The sequence below is a fragment of the Notamacropus eugenii genome, chromosome 2 (genome assembly GCF_028372415.1).
Source record: "Notamacropus eugenii isolate mMacEug1 chromosome 2, mMacEug1.pri_v2, whole genome shotgun sequence".
Classification (NCBI taxonomy): Eukaryota; Metazoa; Chordata; class Mammalia; order Diprotodontia; family Macropodidae; genus Notamacropus; species Notamacropus eugenii.
Window position 1 is genome coordinate 253518817 of NC_092873.1, and position 18877 is coordinate 253537693.

The 18877-nt window shown below is 38.9% G+C and overlaps 2 protein-coding genes, 1 non-coding gene and 1 pseudogene across 4 annotated transcripts in view; 1 reads left to right on the forward strand and 3 right to left on the reverse strand.

The window, feature by feature from the left end:
• Positions 1-12858, forward strand: ACAT2 (acetyl-CoA acetyltransferase 2). The gene is made up of 9 exons (XM_072643835.1): positions 1-317; positions 2140-2274; positions 3470-3651; positions 5656-5773; positions 6751-6894; positions 9450-9572; positions 11047-11201; positions 11583-11693; positions 11943-12858. The coding sequence occupies exons 1-9, from the start codon at positions 263-265 to the stop codon at positions 12111-12113; spliced, it is 1194 nt and encodes a 397-aa protein (XP_072499936.1). The 5' UTR covers positions 1-262; the 3' UTR covers positions 12114-12858.
• On the reverse strand, positions 8366-9020 carry LOC140527130 (large ribosomal subunit protein eL21-like; annotated as a pseudogene).
• TCP1 (t-complex 1) overlaps positions 12222-18877 on the reverse strand; it is an 18105-nt gene continuing 11449 nt past the window's right edge. For both annotated transcript variants that reach the window (XM_072643834.1, XM_072643833.1), the window contains exons 6-12: positions 17481-17662; positions 16171-16297; positions 14724-14899; positions 14030-14153; positions 13118-13310; positions 12866-13029; positions 12222-12602 (exon numbers count right to left, since the gene is read on the reverse strand). In XM_072643834.1, the coding sequence (XP_072499935.1) occupies positions 12377-12602; positions 12866-13029; positions 13118-13310; positions 14030-14153; positions 14724-14899; positions 16171-16297; positions 17481-17662 (1192 nt within the window). In that variant the 3' untranslated portion in view covers positions 12222-12376. The remainder of the gene's footprint in view (positions 12603-12865; positions 13030-13117; positions 13311-14029; positions 14154-14723; positions 14900-16170; positions 16298-17480; positions 17663-18877) is intronic.
• On the reverse strand, positions 13836-13961 carry LOC140530639 (small nucleolar RNA SNORA20). The gene has a single exon (XR_011976067.1). It is a non-coding gene; the product is annotated as a small nucleolar RNA SNORA20 (small nucleolar RNA).

Here is an 18877-nt window from a genome sequence, read left to right on the forward strand (position 1 = left end):
ACACGGAGCGCGTTCGGAGAGCGGGGTAGCCGGGGAAGGCCGCGCCCCTCCCTCGGTCTCCCCGCCCACCAGGAAGTGCGCACGGGCCCTGGAGGCGGGCCGAGGAGGAAGGGGTGGGCAAGGCGGGAGAAGAGGAGGGCTCCGAGGTGCGGTGCCAGCGCCCCAGTCTGCCACGGAGAGACGGGACCTGAGCACGCTCCGGGGAAGCCGCACAGCCGAGCAGCTCTAGCCGCCGCCGCCGCCGCCCGACACCAGCTGCAGGATGAGCGCAGGCGCGGACCCCGTGGCCATAGTCTCTGCGGCCAGGACTGCGATAGGTGAGCGGCCATCCCCACGCCGGGCGGAGCGGGCTCCTGGGGCGAGGCTGGGGCAGCAGCCGGCGCTGGCACGGGGGGTTGTGGGGCGGGGGGTTGTCTTAGGGACTCGCTGCCCTGCGTGATGGTGGTCTCGCGTGGTCCGGGAAGGGGAAGCGAGAAGGGAGGAGACCTAGGCGAGGGGTCGAGGCCAGGGGCGCTGCGTTCTTTGGCCGTGGGGCGGCTCCGGCCCACCCCTGCTCCTGTTGCAGTGATTGGCTCGCTGACGTAGGACCACCTCTAATGTTGACCCCCCCCATTGGCTGGGGGAAAGACACGTTCTCGCCATTGGCCTCTGATTGGTCAGCGCCCAGTGGAGCTATGGGCTTATCACACGTTGTCCGGGGGGGCGGAGTACTCCTGCTTTGGGGCTTACTGAGGGTATCTATAGGCAAGCAGAGGTGTAGTTCCTTAGTTGAGAAATGAATGGAGGTCTCACTGGATCATAATTTTATAGCTGGAAGCAAAGCTGTGCCGATAAATGCTTATTAACCAGGTGTTCTTGCGGGAAAACCACGCACTTTTAAGTTGGATTGGCATCATTGATACTTAAGTCTAGGCGATCAGCAGAACCATAAGTCAAGCTCAGATTCGTAGCAGGTTTTGGTTTTTGAGGTGTGAAAGCTTACACTGAAAATGGAAGGTTCTCCGGTTAGAACTGGCTCCAGCAAACCCCAATTACAAGGGACATTAAAGGCCATGTTACAGGGGAGGAAACTGAGGCACAGGTTAAGCAACTTACCCATTGTTATACGGTATTTAAGACAGGATTTGAGAATCAGGTCTTCCAGACTCCTAACTCCATAAGTAGAATTTTAGTGTCTCAGGAATGAAGGGTGATAATGTACCCGATCATTAGCGTCATTTCTTGTAAGTTGTTGAATCAGCGTATCAATGGACCAAAAAGCCCTGAATCCCCAACGCCAAAGAGGCCCAGGCTTCCTTTAAAAAGAGCTGTCTTAAAAATATTTATAGCAGCACTCTATGTAGTTGCCAAAAACTGGAAGTCAGGGGGATGTCCATCAATTGGGGAATGGCTGAATAAATATGGTATATGAATGTAATGGAGTACTATTGTGCCATAAGAAATGATGAACAAGAAGACTTCAGAGAGGCCTGGAAGGACTTATATGACCTGATGCTGAGTGAAAGGAGCAGAACCAGGAGAACTTTATGCACAGCAACAACCACAGTGTGTGAGAGTTTTTTCTGGTAGACTTAGATTTTTGTAATAACACAAGAACTTCTGAAAAAAAAAAAAAATCCCAATGGTGGACCTCAAGGCAAAATGCCTTCCACACTCAGAGAGAGAAATATGGAAGTCACTCACATAATGTAGCAGATCATGTTTGTGTATGTGTATCTGTTTGTGTATCATGTTCTGATTTGTTATACGGATTCTTTCATTTATCTTAGTCTGACTACATAGCATGACTATAGTGAAAATATACTCAATAGGAAAGTATATGTAGAATCTATACAGAATTGTATGCAGTCGTGGGGAGGGAGGGAGGTAGTGGGGGGTGGGTGGGGAGGGATAAAATCGCAATTGTATGGCAGTGATTGTTAAACATTAAAAAAATAAAAAATAAAAAAATAAAATAAAATAAAATTAGGAGTGAGATTAAAAAAAAAAAAAGAGCTGTCTTCATTAGTCCTAATTCCATGCCTATTTTGATAACAGTGGGCTGGGTTGGAGAAGATGGCAAAACCTTAGTAATGTGTCTTCCCAAAACCACCGGCTCCCTGTGAGGAGCTCAATTAAAGTTTCACTATTTTCTTTCAGGGTCCTTTAATGGTGCTTTATCTACTGTCCCTGTCCATGAGCTGGGCTCCACTGTCATTAAAGAAGTCTTAAAAAGGGCTGGTGTCACTGCTGAAGATGTGTCCCAGGTCATTTTTGGGCATGTTTTGTCAGCAGGTAAGCCTAACACCGAATTTCAGATTTGGGGATTTGCTAGAGATTTTGGTCTTTCGGTACCTACCTGCTCTAGTACATTCTTCGTTAATGATCTATTATTGCCAACTCCATTTCGGGAAGCCTTTCCTGAATTATAGCACATTCACTGATTACTCCTTTCTTCCCATTAATGTTCAGGAGCCACAGAGCCTTGGCATATACCTCTCTTTACAGATGCAAGCATTTTTACCTTTAGGGATTTATTCTTTTGTGTTAAAAACATTACTTTCTTTCTAGGATCCGCTTTAAAATACAGCTACCCTTTGAGAGGCTAACACAGTAATCCCTAACATCTTCATGTGAATAAAATTAACAAATTAATTTTCTCAAGTGTTAGGAGAGAATCTGAGATACATAAGAATACTTAACACCACCACCTTACCCTTACCTTGGGGAAGGAAGGAAACAAAGCATTTAAGTTCCTCTAATATACCAGGCAACATGCTAAGTGCTTTGAAAACATCTCATTTAATCCTCACAAGGAAGGCAAGTGATATTATTATCCCCATGCTACAATTGAAGAAAGTGAAGCAGGCAAAGGTTAAGTGAATTGCCCAGGGTCACACAGCTAGTAAGTATCTGAGGCTAGACTTGAACTTGAGTCTTCCTTGACTCCAGGCCTGGTGCTGCATTGTCCGATTTGCCACGGAGCTGCCTGATAAGCATAAAGAAAAAAGAAGTAGAGCCTAAAGTTTGATTATAACTAACCCTACTGTCTTATATTCTTGTGTTTCTCTTCGTTCTTTAGTTCCATAGTTGATTGGCTCAAACCAGAATAAGGTTAGGGGCTAGACATCATTGGTTAAAAAAGGAATTTCCAGGTGGGAAAACGCCTTCCACCTTCGCAGATAGGCACCTTCTCTGCAAGTTAGAAACCTAGGGCCACTTCAAACAGCTCAGAGTCTCACAGCCAGTGTATGTCGCAACCAGGATTTGAACGAAGGTCATCTGGCTCTGTTAGCCACACTTTTCAGGAGGTCTCTAATCAACCGCATTAGAAAGCCTCCCACTCATCTGCTGCTTCTGCTCACTGTAATGTCCTTGTACTGTCCTCTGCTCACCCTGGGTCAAAACTTAAAATTTCTTCAACAATCCCTATGAGTGTTTGCCACTCTTTCTACTTCAAACTCTTAACTCTGACAATCCCTCCTTTTAGGTTGTGGTCAAAATCCTGTTCGCCAGGCCAGTGTGGGGGCTGGAATCCCATACGCTGTGCCAGCTTGGAGCTGTCAGATGATCTGTGGGTCAGGCCTCAAAGCCGTGTGCCTTGGGGCTCAGTCTATTGGAACTGGAGAGTCCAGCATTGTTGTAGCAGGAGGCATGGAAAGCATGAGCAAGGTATGGCCTCTGGAGAAATGAAGGAGTCTCCATGACCCTTCCCTTAACAAGAGAAAAAAAATTCTATTTAATCAGAAGCAAGATAAACTGTCCTTAGATTTATTTTAAGAAGGGTTATGAACTAAACAAAAGTGTAAATTAAGGGGAGAAAATGAACTACCCTAATTTGATAACCCTTGTACTCATCCCATTTGTTTAATTACTTTTTGAGTAACAACGATTTGACCTGAAGGTCAAGAAGATAGATACACACTTATATCTTCTTTCTTTTTGGAAAGAAGACTGCAGGGAGAAAAGCTGTAATCATATTTCCTCTATCTCTTCAACACTTTGTCAAGTGATGTGAAATGTATTGTATATCTCAACTCTGCCATTTTACTACTTTTGTGACCTTGGCCAAGTCACTTGACTTCTGTTAGCCTCTGTTTCCTCATCTGTAAAATAAAGGGACTGGATTAGCTTGCCTCTGGGTCCTTGAATCTGTGATCACGTTGCTTTTTTTTGTGTGACAAAACCACAAATTCCTTTCTTGAAACAATTCTAATCTATTATTGATCATGAAAAATGACAGTCAGAAGAAAATACGGAAACTATAATCATTTTAGAAGTGTGACTGAAATAAACAAATCGCTATAAGCCAAGGACCAGAGGAACCTAAATAGTCAGTTAGGCGGCAAACAGGTGACTTAATTGCCAGGCAGATTGAAATGGTAGCCAAAAGACAACACCAGTTTAAAATATAAACTTGTTTGTGAAATTTTAGAGAGAGCACAGAATAATAAAGATTATGAGCGGTAATGCCAAGTAAAGCAGAGGGAATCAGTGAACCGTCATGGGTGCCAGAGTAGACATTCAGGTCAGTAGTTGCTGTTGTTCTCTCAGTCAACTTTTTTTGGCACTATAAGGTCTGAAGCTTTGGTACCATTTCCTTTTTCTGGTATGTTGTGAATAGACCCCCATTCCTCAGAGCTCACTACATTAATGGGAAACTTAGTTCCGGGTCCTGATTAGCTTAAACCCACTGCAGATCAGAATTAAGCCCAAAAGATCCACCAGCCTCAGCCTCTCCAGTAGCAGGGATTACAGGTATTCAGTGGCATGCCTGGCCCTGTCTTTGCCCTTTGTCCCTTTTCTATCTCATTTAAAAGCATACTGGGGATCGTAGTATTGAATCCAAGTGTGGTGATTGTATTACCCTGGATGGTGAATAAAGTCTGTGATAAAATTATTTGCATAAAACGGAGGTGAATGCTTGCTGAAGGTGTTTCCCTCGGTGAGAGCTAAATTAAAGGGAGTATTCTTTCCCATTAGATTGCCACAAAAATGCCTTTGTGCATGTCCTCATTGCTGGTAGCATCAGCGCGTCCTAGGGGAGGTCTGTGACCATGCAAAAGAGTTTGGTCTAAGCACTCATACAGGAATTAGATTATGACACTCAATACATATCCCTTGACCTATAGCCCAAGGAGTATGTGGCTAGATTTCAGGGGGTCCTTAAACTTAGGTGGGAAAAGAGAAAAGCAAACAAACCAACCCATCTTTATTTTCACTAATTTGAACTGAAATTAAGCATTTCTTCAATTATGGATATAGACCACAAAACCACAGTAGCATTAGCGATACCTGTGATTTAGTTGTCAATAGCCATCACAAATATTTTAGTATCTCCTTACAGTTGTAGATATCTTGAAATCTCATTTATACTCATCATGACTTTGAAGTTACTGTAGTTATGAGATTCACTGCCAAAAGCACATCCTTAACTCACATCATGTTCTCTGCCCTTCTCTCAAACTGAGTTAGCTGTAGAACGTCACTTATGTTTTTGTTAAGGTCAGCTCATCTTCTCAGGTTCTTTCGTGTACTGCCTCTGCTGCTTGTCTCCAAGTTGGAGATTCACAAAGGCGAACCTGTTTCGCCCTTTTTTGCCTGGCACCCTAAGGAAAGGACTTCGTTGGACTTACCCACCTCTGTCTAAAGTGATGGTACATTTCTTGTTTCCAGGCTCCTCATTTTGTTCACTTGAGAACAGGATTGAAAATGGGAGAGACCCCCTTGAAGGACAGTGTGATCTATGATGGCCTTACGGATGCATTCCACAATTATCACATGGGTGTTACAGGTAAGGTAGTAAAATAGTTTTGGTTAAAAAAAATTATAGAAATGTATGATTGCTGTGAATCAATTGTGATTATGCCCCTATCGTTGTAGAGTATTGGAAATGAAAGCAACCTTAAAGATGCTGTCCAATCTTTACAAGTGAGGAAGCTGAGGCCTAGGGAGCTTAGAGGATTTACTGTAGGTCAGTCAGTGCTTCTATAGGAAAATCTTTACCTGTCTACTTATCTTCTCTGTCTCTTTCTGTTTAATAGCCAGATGAAGTTAACCAGACCTTTGGGGGCATTCCTTCCACCTTCCCAAAATTATGTTAGACTAGTATAGGATGGTTTTAAGTCTCTGAATATCTAATTCCCTTTTTGTATAGGAGGATTCTTAGGTTGCAGTGCGTTATCTATATTCAGTGTCCCTGAAACTATTGTTGAAAGTTGGAAAGGTTGACATTAATTTACCCTCAATTAAGCATGTCTGTTTTCTTGGGGGTTAGTGACGATCATAGGCAGGAGTGAGAAATAGGGGCAGGGAAAGAATGACAGGGTCTCACAGAGAGGTAAGGCCTCCTTTCCTGATGACCTGGTAGTCAGACGTTGACTTCTGCTGGGGTTCACAGAATTCAGTAGGCTTAAGTTAAATGATGCCACCAGGCTTTACCAAATGTCCTTGTCTGGGTTCTTCTATACCTTTGGCCTCAATTGAACTGCATCATACGTGTGTGTTCCCAGCATTGCTTTTTTCATTTTTGTAGGAGGTGATGTAACTTGTATGGGGAAAAAATAGTTTCTTAAAAGTCACATCACAACTTCTAGCCACAATGTCTGCTTAAGAACATTCTAGAACAAGAATTGAGAGAAATTATTTAATCAGCCTGTGTAAATGCCAATGTTGAAGGCAGATGCTTGTTTTTAGTAGAAGATATTTCTTTTTCTAGAAGTCAACCGTATATATACCAATATATTTTGTTGTCTTGTACTCCTTCAACAGCTGAAAATGTGGCACAAAAATGGAAAGTGAGTAGAGAAGACCAAGATGGATATGCTATCTTGTCACAGAACAGGACAGAGAATGCTCAGAAAGCAGGCTATTTTGACAAAGAGATTGTACCTGTTTCTGTGCCTTCCAGAAAAGGTAGGTGTGAATTGCAGTACATAAAATACTAGTAGAGATATTTAAATATAAGAAGAAAATCATGTAACGTGAACATACTGGAATTTCTAAAAATACTTTTTTATTAATAGCTTTTTGTTTTTATGTCATCCAAATTTTCCCCGCATCATTCCCCCTTTCCTTCTAGATAGTTACGTTAACATAATAATAATTTTTTTAAAATAAAAAGTGGAAGGTGGGGAAAAAACAAGAAGCAGAAAAAATAAGATCATTTGAAAGTATTTGCAAAGTTCCATCTCTGCAGAAAAGTGGGAGGAAGTGCCTTCTCATAGCTCTTTTTGGGGGCCATGCTTATATAAGAATGTTTTTGAAGGTTCTAGGGAAAGTAAGTGGCCTGCAGATTCCTTAAATAAGAGAAGAGCAGGAGCTGGCTTGTAGAGAATCTTAGCATCTCAGAACTTAAAAGGACCTCAGAAATCATGAGCTAAGCTAGACAAGTATTTGTTACACACCTACTATGTACAAAAGCAAAAAGATAACCCCAGCTCTTTAGGAGTTTACCTACTACTGAAGGACTTATTACACATAATATGCTAATCCAGCCTTTGTTTTACCCATGAGGAAACAGAAGCTTGGAGATTAAATGTCTGATCCCAGAGTGACAGCTCTTGAGTAGACTTGGAACTATAAACTAAGTCTGCCTGCCTGCCTGTCTTTTTGTCTTAGCATCATGCTTTTTACCAGGCTCAGTATTTTCATCAACTGAAGCAGATGCTGGCTGGTTTTTTACTTCCATTTTCTGGCAGAAAGCCACCAGTGAAACATAATTTAATATATTCATCTAAAGGTCACATCAGTGGTTATTGAGCATGTTTAGTATTGGTGATCTTTTTGATTAGGAAAAGGCAACTGTTTTGTCCAAGAATTTCAAAATGGATTATAAAGAATTATAGTCTCATTGTGATAAGGAGACTTGAAAATTCTCTTATTTGCCAGTTGAAGTGAAGACCAAGATCCATTGGAGATCGTATTGTTTTCATTTGTCTCTGTCATGGCACCTTAGAATCAGTTATAAAGGAGTTTAGATACTTTGTCTAAGTATCCCAGTTTATCAGGTGAGAAACTAGGCCCAGAGAGAAAGTGTGATTTTTTTTTTTTCTCTGTCACACAGATCTTCTGGCCTCCTAGAGCATTCTAAGGTGAAATTCAGCTCTCACTTTCAGTAACTTTGAGATCAGTTCATTGGTAGTGTGAAGCCTGTGCAATGGGAACAGTTTGGCCAGAGCCTTCAACTTGCAACCAGATGTGCTTCCATGTCACAGGGCAGGGGATCACCAGGCTACATGAGGGTTGAAGTGAGCCAGGTTGGGAAGATGAAGCATTTTCAACCTTCCATACCAGTCAGTTTTGGGAACTAGCATTTCCAGCTTGGTCAAGATACAGAGACCAGTCTCCTTCTTCACCCCAAGCTGCCTCCTACTGCAAAAAAAAAAAGGGATAAATCTAAATGAGATATTTTTTTTTCATAATCCAGAATTTTTGTTGTTGTTGTTGTTGGTTTTTAAAATTTTTTTTTACAATCATTTATGCCACAAATTTGTAGGAGGAGTTTGGTTCCAATAGCTCAGGCGTCTTGTCATTGGTTCTCACAAAGTGTGCTTCTCTGGGTGGAGCAGGCTGGTGTTTCAGTTGAACCCAAGTGCCTTTTTCTTTGGCTTCTTTCTTCTTCTGATCATTTTCCTTTACCTGCTTCAGGAGGCTATCTCTGCTCTTAGAATGTTTAACATGCTTAATACACACATTAATTCTCTTGGCTAGAATCTTGCCCTTAACCTGTTTGTTTAAGCATGTTGAGTAATATAGAACCATTCAATCTTTCCACGGTAACATTTTGTGGGGCTTTCCTTGCTGAACTGTGCCCATACCCTTGATATCTACAATATCACCTTTCTTGTACATTTGCATATACGTAGCCAAAGGGTCAACACCATGTTTTTAAAAGGGCCTAAAAAACATGTATTATGTCCCTCTCCTTTTTCCTTTTGTGTTCATCATTTTGGCAACTCACTGTTATATGGTGGAGCAAGTGAAAAGGAATGAGATAGTCTTCTAACAGCCTAATGGTCATTGTTTAAAAGGAACATCCCTTAAAATAGAATTCATTGGAAGAGTTATGTACTTCTTGCTAATACCCTCCATTTATACCAGGTTTTGTTTATTTTTAAAGTCTAGTTTTCATGGCAGGTAAAACTCAAACCTGTGCATGTTGATTTAATTTAAAAGATTGAATTCTGCGGTTGTTTCAGTTAAAATAATAATCCTTTGTTTTATTCCTTTCTTTGTCCTCTTTGAATTACGTTGGTGTCTATTGACAGTATTACTAATAGTACTTTAGGTTTACATGAGACCTCCAGTCCATGGAAGCCTAAGTCCTTTCTAGTGTGTTCTGGTAAGAACACTGCACCACACACATGTTCCCTAAAGGTCACTAGGAATGTGATCTGGAGTTTCTGCTAAAGGCCAGTGCCATGTCTGTAAATGTAACAACTCTCAGGGAGTTGCTTTTCTCCTTTCAGGACCTGTGGAAGTTAAAACAGATGAATTTCCTCGTCATGGAAGCACTTTAGAAGCAATGTCCAAACTGAAGCCTTGCTTCCTGACAGATGGATCAGGAACAGTAACTGCTGCTAATGCTTCAGGTGAGTTTTTTTGGGAGGGTAGTAGGAAAGCTCCCAAGCTCACTTGATCTATGGCCAAAGTCATCTGTTTACTCCTTCCTGAATAGTGCTATAGTGTTGGAGTCATGAAAACTTGGGTTTGCGTCCTGGCTTTGAGGCTCAGTTTAAAAATGGGGATAGTTAACATCATACATACCTTCTAGTAATTAAGAGAAAACATTTGGTAAACTACAAAGCATTTCATAATTGAGAGTTATCACCTTTTTTTGGTTTCTTTAAGAGACCAAGTTGCTTGTAATGTCAATATTGGTGTGCCTTTTTAAAATGTCAGTCATATATGTTCTTCACTCCGTTCTAAAACTGAACCCTTCTTATGAACAAAGTGAAGCAAGAAATGTGTGTGATATGGTGGCTGAGAGTATCTATCTGCAAGTCTTCAAAGACCCCTGCTTTTCTGCCAGTAGGAGGGACTTTTCTTTCTTCTTGATGACCTTCGTTTCAGTTAAACATTTTTTTGTATTTTATTTACATTGTCCTAGTCATTTTAATGTGTTTTTCTTCCAATTGTTTTATTTCTCTCCATAAGTTTATGAAGATCTTTCCATGTTTCTCTGCATTCCTCATGTTATCATTTCTCATAGCTGTATATTCCACCACCTTCATCTGTTTGCTCAACTGTTCCCCAGTTGATAGGCATCCATTATTTCTAGTCCTGTTACTACAGAGTGGTATTAATATTTTGTCAGGTTAATTTTTTTTTTTTTATAATTTTATTGCTTTAATCTTGTTAAGTACCATCAAGTTAATTTGGGTCTCTGGGTTCTAACCATAGAGTAAAGAAGTCAGCAAGCACACTTGTGAGAGACGTTTTTCTAGGCATCTCGTGGTTCAATAGACAGAGCACTGGGTTTTAAGTCAGTTCAGGCCTCAGACACTTGCTGATGTCGTAGCTGACCCTGGGAAACCTGTCTGCCTCAGTTTCCTCAACTGAAACACATAATAGCACCTACCTCAGGGTTATTAAGGATAAAATTAGCTTAGCACAGTGCTTAGGACATTGTAGGTGCTATGTAAATGCTTATTCCCTTCCACCTATAACTTCATTTTTCTCAGTTGGAAATTCCTAGGGTTTACTCAAGGCATGGAGTTTGGGATTTCACTCAGTTTGGATGAGTTAAGGGGAAGTCAGGGCTATCTGGATACTTGGAGTAAAGTAGGCCTGCCTCCTCCAACTCATTTCATTCTAGCCTTTTTTTAAAAGAGCAGTTCTACTTAAGGCATAACTAAAATTGTCAGTTATCTTCCACATTTATAAATTATGGGATAAATCATGTCCAATATGAGCATTTCATTTGGAGTAGAATGGTAGATTAACCAAAATTTCTGGGTAAAACTTTATAGTATATAGCATTCCAGTAGATATAAACTATCAGGTGATAGGGAGAGATTTGGCATGGGTTGAGAATAATGTCTATCTTGAAAAAACTTAACGTAGGAATGAATGATGGAGCTGCAGCTGTGGTCCTCATGAAGAAGTCAGAAGCAGAAAGACGAGGTCTTACACCTTTAGCACAAATTGTATCCTGGTCCCAGGCTGGTATAGAACCTGCGATTATGGGAGCAGGACCAATCCCAGCAATAAAGCAGGCTGTAAGTACTGAATTTTAAATAGTAGTCAGGATTTTATGGATGGAAGGGAACTTAGAGGGTGATCATATAATCTTAACCCTTCATTTTACAGATGAATTAGGGGCCCACAGAGGTCAATGATTACCTAGGATTTTGAATCCAGATCCTTAGGTTTCACATTGATCTTCTATTATGCAATACAACCATTCATTCTTTTCCTTCTGGGATGAATCCATGGTTAAGAAACTTTCACTGAACAGTCTTACTAATGTACCTGTCCTGCAATTTGTAACTTTAGGAGAACTGCATGGGTAGTGAAAGGTTAAGTCCACTGTTGGGGGAGGGACAGGGAGACTTTCTCGTAGGACTATACTACCTATACTCACCAACTTTTTCACTTAGGTTGCCAAAGCAAACTGGACACTAGAGGATGTTGATGTATTTGAAATCAATGAGGCCTTTGCATCCCTTGCTGTAGCAGTATCAAAGGAACTGGGATTGAATCCAGAAAAGGTGAGTCTGTTGTTTGAGTCTTTTACAGGGTCTGATGATAGTATTTGTAAAAGCCCTCAGCATAGTGCCTGGCACAGAAATAATTATTTCCTTGCCTGCTTCATAGGCAACAAATAGCTGATCCATCAGAGTGGGAAAGTAAGTTCCCATTATATTACAGCAACAAGCTAGACATTAGATCCACCCAAGAAAAATGATTTTCATTTACAGCAAATATGGAGATTTTAAATGTCTTTTTTTTTTTTTAAGGTCAACATTCAAGGTGGAGCCATAGCTTTGGGGCATCCCATTGGGGCCTCAGGGTGTCGAATTCTTGTTACTCTACTACATACACTGGAGAGAACTGGTGGAACCCGTGGAGTTGCTGCTCTTTGCATTGGAGGAGGGATGGGAATAGCAATGTGTGTTCAAAGAGGATGAAAAAAAAATCTAATAATTGTGGGTCTCAAGTAAAATTTCACATTTTAATTCTTTAAATCTTAAAATGGACTAACTACCTGTGAAAACATGTTTCAGGGACCAAAAGCAGCAGAGGGAAAGAGATTTTATTTTCTTTCATCTCTCTTATAAAAACTCAAATCAGCATGACAGATTGTTGCATTTTTTATGTCTAATAAGTGCAAGACAAAATGGTACAGGATGAAACTAATCATTAACACTGTTATAAATAAAGAAAAATCAGATCAGTCTTCAATAGCCCCAGAGTGAACAGCATCTTCATAACTTCCTCCTCCTCCTCTTTTATCATCTTTACTTTCTGGATGTAACTTAATGAGGTCATCAATTCGAAGAATGGTAATTGCAGCTTCTGTTGCAAACTTCAAGCTCTTAACTTTAACCATGGTAGGTTCAAACACACCACTCTGCCTGTTGTCTCGAGGTTTTCCATTGATTAAATCAAGACCAATCCTGCAATTGGGGGAAAAAAAGGCTATTTCATCTCTTATAAAACTATTTTCCTGTCTCCCCTCCCTTTCCTCCAACTCACAACTTTGAGTGTTTTAACTATAGTGCTTGCATATAAATTTCTGGGAAGCTATTTACCTCCCTATGCCTCAATTAATAACAAAGACTACATTTTCTTAAATGTGCTTTAGACAAAAGCACTCCCAAAATTCTGCCCTCTTTGTATGTGCAAATAGGACAATAAAGACAGAAAAATTTATACTTGCCATTTTAGGTTCTTGCGTTCTGGGTTAACTTGAGCCTCATTATGAAAAGCTCTTAACTTGGCAACCAAATCTGTGGAGTCTTGGGCAGCATTAACTGCCAATGTATTGGGAATAATAAGAAGAGATCTGGCAAATTCTGCAATAGCAAGTTGTTCCCGTGATCCCTAAAGGAAGAAAAAGGAAATTAACTCTAATGAGCAATGGGAGTGGGTTCCCCTCCTCCACCCTCCTTAGTTTCTGCACTCTTCTTACCATGCTGGTTGCATAGTTTTCCAGATAAATGGAAAGGGCTGCTTCTACAGCACCACCACCTGGTACGACAGACTTAGACTCCAGGACTCTCTTAACCACACAGAGAGCATCATGTAAAGAGCGCTCCATCTCATCACACATGAAGTCATTTGCTCCACGTAAGATAATGGAGGCAGATGTCCGAGCTCTAGTGCTGTAATAAATAGGCTTGGTTAACCAATTTTATAATAAAGCAGAATTCTAGAATTTAAAAGTCTAAAATGTTAATACTTCACAGGACAGCTAATAAATATTTTCTTCAAACTTAATGAGGTAAAACTACATAAAATCATATAAAATTGTTAAAAGGTTTATTAGTCATTCAGACTTTTGAAAAACCCAACTGACTACCAGTCTAACCCACATCAGAAAACTAATCCCATCTACAACTACAATGTGCCTGAAGAATTCAGCCATTACTTGAAGGTCTCTCTCTACAAAGGCCCAAACAGCCTTTTTCATTTTGGGTTAGTGCCAACTGAAACAGGCCTTTCTTTTTCTGTCTCTCCACCCACTGCTGCCCCAGGGCCATGCAGAACAAGTCAGATCCCTCTTGGATCACCCCCCATCCTTTGGTAACTACTGCCCTACACTGATATGGCACAAACAAGACAAAGGTCCTCTCTGTATGATGCTTTCCAAATTCTCAATGTCTCTCCTCTGTGTATTAGCAAAAACAATGTGATAAGAGCCTGTAACACAGATGAAATGATGTTTTCACCTTAACTTACAGGACTAATCTTAATGTCTCCCATGCGTATAACTGCTCATTCTACTGAAAGAATGGCAGCAAATAAATGGGAATTATGTGACTCTTAATTTAATAATAAAAAAATTTAGATAAGCTTGGTATTATTCTATAGTAAGGCTTACTTTTTGATTAAAATTAGCTCATCATCACAAATCCTCTCTTGTACTACTTCTTCTGCTTGTCCCAACATCGAAGCTTCAAAACTTTCTTCACCTTCCAGGTTAGCCAAGGTTGACAAAATGGTTGCTATTAAGTGGAAAGGAAAGAGAAAATTGTACATGCATTTTCCCGATTTCTCTTGTACAAATAAATGACCAATTTTGTTACCACACGAACTACTGACTTTCCTACATATTAACAAGTAACAACTTGATAGGATGTAAAAAAAAAACTACACTCCACAAACACCCCTACATATTAAGAAAAAGGACCAACCAACCACACATATCACTTCAATTAAGATAGTTGTATCCCTTCTAAAGTGACTGCTAAGAAATGAGTTTAACACTTTCCAAAGTGAATCAAAAAGAATACTGAGCCAAACTGAAAAAAGTTTTGTAAGGTCAGTATTACATTTTTATTTGCCAAAACTCATTAAAAATCTGGTTAGCAGTAATCAGCTAAATGAAAAATAGCTGTTTATGTTTTCTTTTTTAAGTGCTAAAGTATACACAGCAAAAGTTAAGCACCTCATTACAAGTTTGAGAGATCACAAAGTTACTTTTTATTTTAAGGCATACCTATGGAAAAAGCTGATCAACTTTAACGGTTCTAATTCCAGCACAGAATAACTAGCTCCTAAATATTCAGACTTACCTCCAGATGCTTTAGCAATTCGCTTAAGGTCCCTTTTTAAAACTCTTCGGACTGCTATAGTTGAAGACTCAACAAAGTATTTTAGACACATATCATCAATTCCACCAGTGGTTAAAATGACGTTGGCACCAGTGGCCAGTATTTTTTGAATTCTCTCCTTTGTGATATCAGATTCTCTAAAGAGACATAATAATCACTATTAATCTAAATTTCCCTCTTAACACAGGAAAGTTTTGAGTATCCTAAATAAAATGTTCAACAGAAATACACATAGGCTACTCGATTTTATTTACTGACTTCATTCTAACAAATAATTCTTCTATAACATTTAAGATTACATTATCTACCCAAATCAACTTCCTCTACAAAGTTTAAAAAGGTCTTAATATTTTTCACACTTCAAAAATTCTACCAAGGTATTGTGTACAAATTTACCAACACCATCGATCATTCTAATGATAAAGGATCACATTAATTTTTGAAAGCTTATGGATTAAATTGTGAGACTATTTCAAAGATTCAAAATGCTGTAAAAATGTTAGTCTTTCCCACATATTTTAATCTAAGTTAAAGTATCAATGTGGATTTTACACTAACAACTATAAAACATTCTGTATATGTACTACTTAAGATTCTTGACAAAGTATGCACATATATACACACATGTATATACACGTATACATGTGCACTGTAAAAATATAGTTCAAGATTTATAGACAATGCCATTCCAACAAATTTGATATTCAAGTGCTTAATTCATTACAATGTAATTCTTCACAACAACTTTAATAATTGTGCTAGCATAGCCAAACACTAACAAAAACATGCTTACAACAGAAATTTTATGCTTTACAAGGACTTATGGTAGCAGGATATTAAATAAGCAGGGTTCCCATGCCTTTAGGACTAATCTTAGGCAAGCCTGTTAGGATCAATCCTACAGTCTCACTTGCTATAACATTCCTTCTTGCTTTTTGTAGCTTCTGCAGCTAGGACTAGATGTTTTCTATCTGATTGTCATTTGCACACATATGCTTGTAGCACAACAAAATATGAAAAGTTACATTATTAAGCAAACATCATAGTAAAAAACTATTTCAACCTCAAGTATAAAGGCCTAGCATTGTTTAAAAAAAAAAAAAAGTATAAATCTTTTGGAATGTGTATTCTAATTTGTACTATTCTAGTTTCCCAGAGATTTTTGCAAAATAGGTTGTGATTTCAATTAATTTTAAAATGTTTATTTCCTTGAAGCCTATTCTAACATTAATTTGTATAAACTCAAAATTCAGTTCAGCTTAGTGAACAATTCTAATATTATCCTGCTCAGACAAAAACATGAATTGTTTGCATCCCTGTCTTAGACATCATGAAGAAAGAGAGAAGGAGAGGGACAGAGTGAGAAGGAAAGAGTAACAGACTGAAATAGGAGAGAACCCCAACCTACCTCTTTCTAATTTGATCAAGTTTTTCTGGGTCTGTAATGACCACTTGCACACCAAGCTTCATTTTTGTTTTCTGTAGGCTAAAGTCCAGGCAAGCAATTTTTGCACTGACTATTCTTTTGGGCATGCCTAAAAACAAAATGGAACATCAGATTTCTTTTAAGTAAGATTTTTAACATTTACCCTAAACTACTACTTACTACCTTTCAACTCTAATTTTAATAAGTAGATTTCCTTAAAAAGAGAAAGAAAAAAGGCATGTCTTTCAATTGTGGGTAAGCATTAAAAAAAATGTAGGCTTTTATCTACATTCAGAGCTTCTCTAACAAAATTTATTAAAACTCTTTATCGTTAAGTAAAAAAGTCACTTTCTGAACTGAATTCTCCCATTCATCAGTTCTGAAAAACAAATTTATCACAACTGACATATTAGCTTAAATTATGACATAAAAGACAAAACAGCTAAAGGGTGACCAGGCATTGGAATATATACTCAAAGCCTCCTTCACATGTTTCTGCTATTTTCCCTATACTTTTTAGAGTTAAAGTGACTTGCAAATACTATGGGGATGACCTAAATATGTGCTATGATTCATATTCCTGTTAGGTCTATTAAAAATAGTTTGAATCTCTGGGATCATGTTTAAAAAGAAAAAGGGCAGTATGTATGAAGGAGAGCTGATAAAGAATAATAATTGCCAACATCCCTTGCATGGAACCATTCATTCAACAAATTTATCTAGCACCGACTGTGGGTCAGGCAGTGGGGATCCAAAACTAAAAATGCCCTCAAGCTTTCATTTTCCTGGAGTACAACATTTAGACAGATAAGTAAAGACAAAACATATGGAGTAAAAAATAACTCTGGAGGAGTCCTGAAGGATGATGATCAGGTTAGCACAAATATAGAAGGTGGCAGTAAGGAGATACAACATCTCAGACAAGGGGGCAGCAGCGCTCCTAGCTGTCAAAAGCACAGAAATACAATGTATTGTATAATCAACAGTAAGTAGAGCATAGCTCGTTTGGCTGAAGCCAGACTTCAAGGGGCTATAAACAATAGGCAGTGATATGGTCAGACTTAAGCTTTCAGAATCACTTTGGCAGTGGTACAGAAGAGAAGCAGAACGAGTGCTAACAATTATGAGTGATAACAGCCTAAACTAAGGTGTTAGCCATGGGAATGGAGGGGAATGTGATACAGCAGAAAGAAACAACAGACTCAGATGGAAAACTTGGGTGGCTGGTGGTAACCACAAGAAGTAGAAAAGTGTGGAGAGTTAAGAGAGCAAACTCCTTGAAGCTTACTTACCCTGTGATGCCACCACACAATTCAGCGCATAACCATTTATAAGCATGCTCTCCTTCTGACTTCGCCCATGGGCCTTCAAAACATTAATAGAATTTATTGGAAAGCGAGGCTGGCCTTTCACATCTGTATATTTAACTGCAAGTACTGCATCTACCACCATATTGGCAAAAAAGTCACCGTCACTAAGCCAACAACAGTGTCAAGGATAAAAAGACTTGCAATGGAGCAACTATAAAAGGGAATTTAAAAAAGAAAAGGTCTTTGCCATTAAGCTTTCCAACAAACTCAAACTCCTAGAGATAGCAAGCATAAACACATAAACCAATTAAAAGTGTTTTTCACTGATACAGTGCTTTGCAATTTACAAATCACTGACAACCTTAGAGTAGTTCAAACAAGTATCACCACGCCCAAAAATTAAATGAGCTACCCGCTACCCAAAAGTTACACTGACTAGCAATCAGAACCCCTATTTTCTGACACCTAGTTCAATGCCCACACCATTATGTTATACTTTGTCTTAAAAAATGACTTACACGTTAGATGATTTTTCCCACTCATTTTAATTCTTAAACACAGCATGACTATTTTGAAAATGTATTTAATAAAAATGTATGTGTAGAACCTATACAAAATTGTAATGCTGTCTCAGAGAGGAAGGGGGAAGGTAGGAGGAAGGAGGGAAAAATGATAATCTAAGTTATAACGTAGTGATTGTAGAATACTGAAAATAAATAAAAATTTTTAAAAAATGACTTACACATGTATACAGTAACAGCAATATTGTATGATGATCAACTGAATAACTTAGCTATTTTCAGAAATGCAATGATCCAAGACAATTCCAAAGGACTTGTGATGAAAAATGCTATCTACCTCCAGAGAAAGAACTGATGGTTCTTTGGATTCAAAAGACATCTGAAAACAGATTGAAGCACACTTTTTTTTTAAAAAAACTTAATTTTTCTTGGTATTTTTCTTCTACAACATGACTAATATGGAATGTTTTGCACAAATGCAGATGTCTATCTTGCATCAAATTGCTTGCTTTCTCAATGGAAGGGGAGAGAAAGGAGGGAATTTGGAACCCAAACTTTAAAAAAAAAAGGAATATTAAAAATTGTTTTTACAAGTAATTGGGGAAAACATAAAATGCTAGATAATAAAAAAGACAAAATGGCTTCTCCACCTATAATTTGCTATTTGTAATGTATAGAAATCAGAAAAAAGTCAAAGTTTTTATCTTGCCAATTTTGAAATCCAAAGAAATATTTACACCCATACAGAGCTTCACAGTTATAGACTGTGCTTCTTGTCTTCACACCTACATTCCCTCTTCTGAACCCTTTTGGCACAACTCCACACCATGAGACAAGCCTACTTGCCTTAAGTACTTT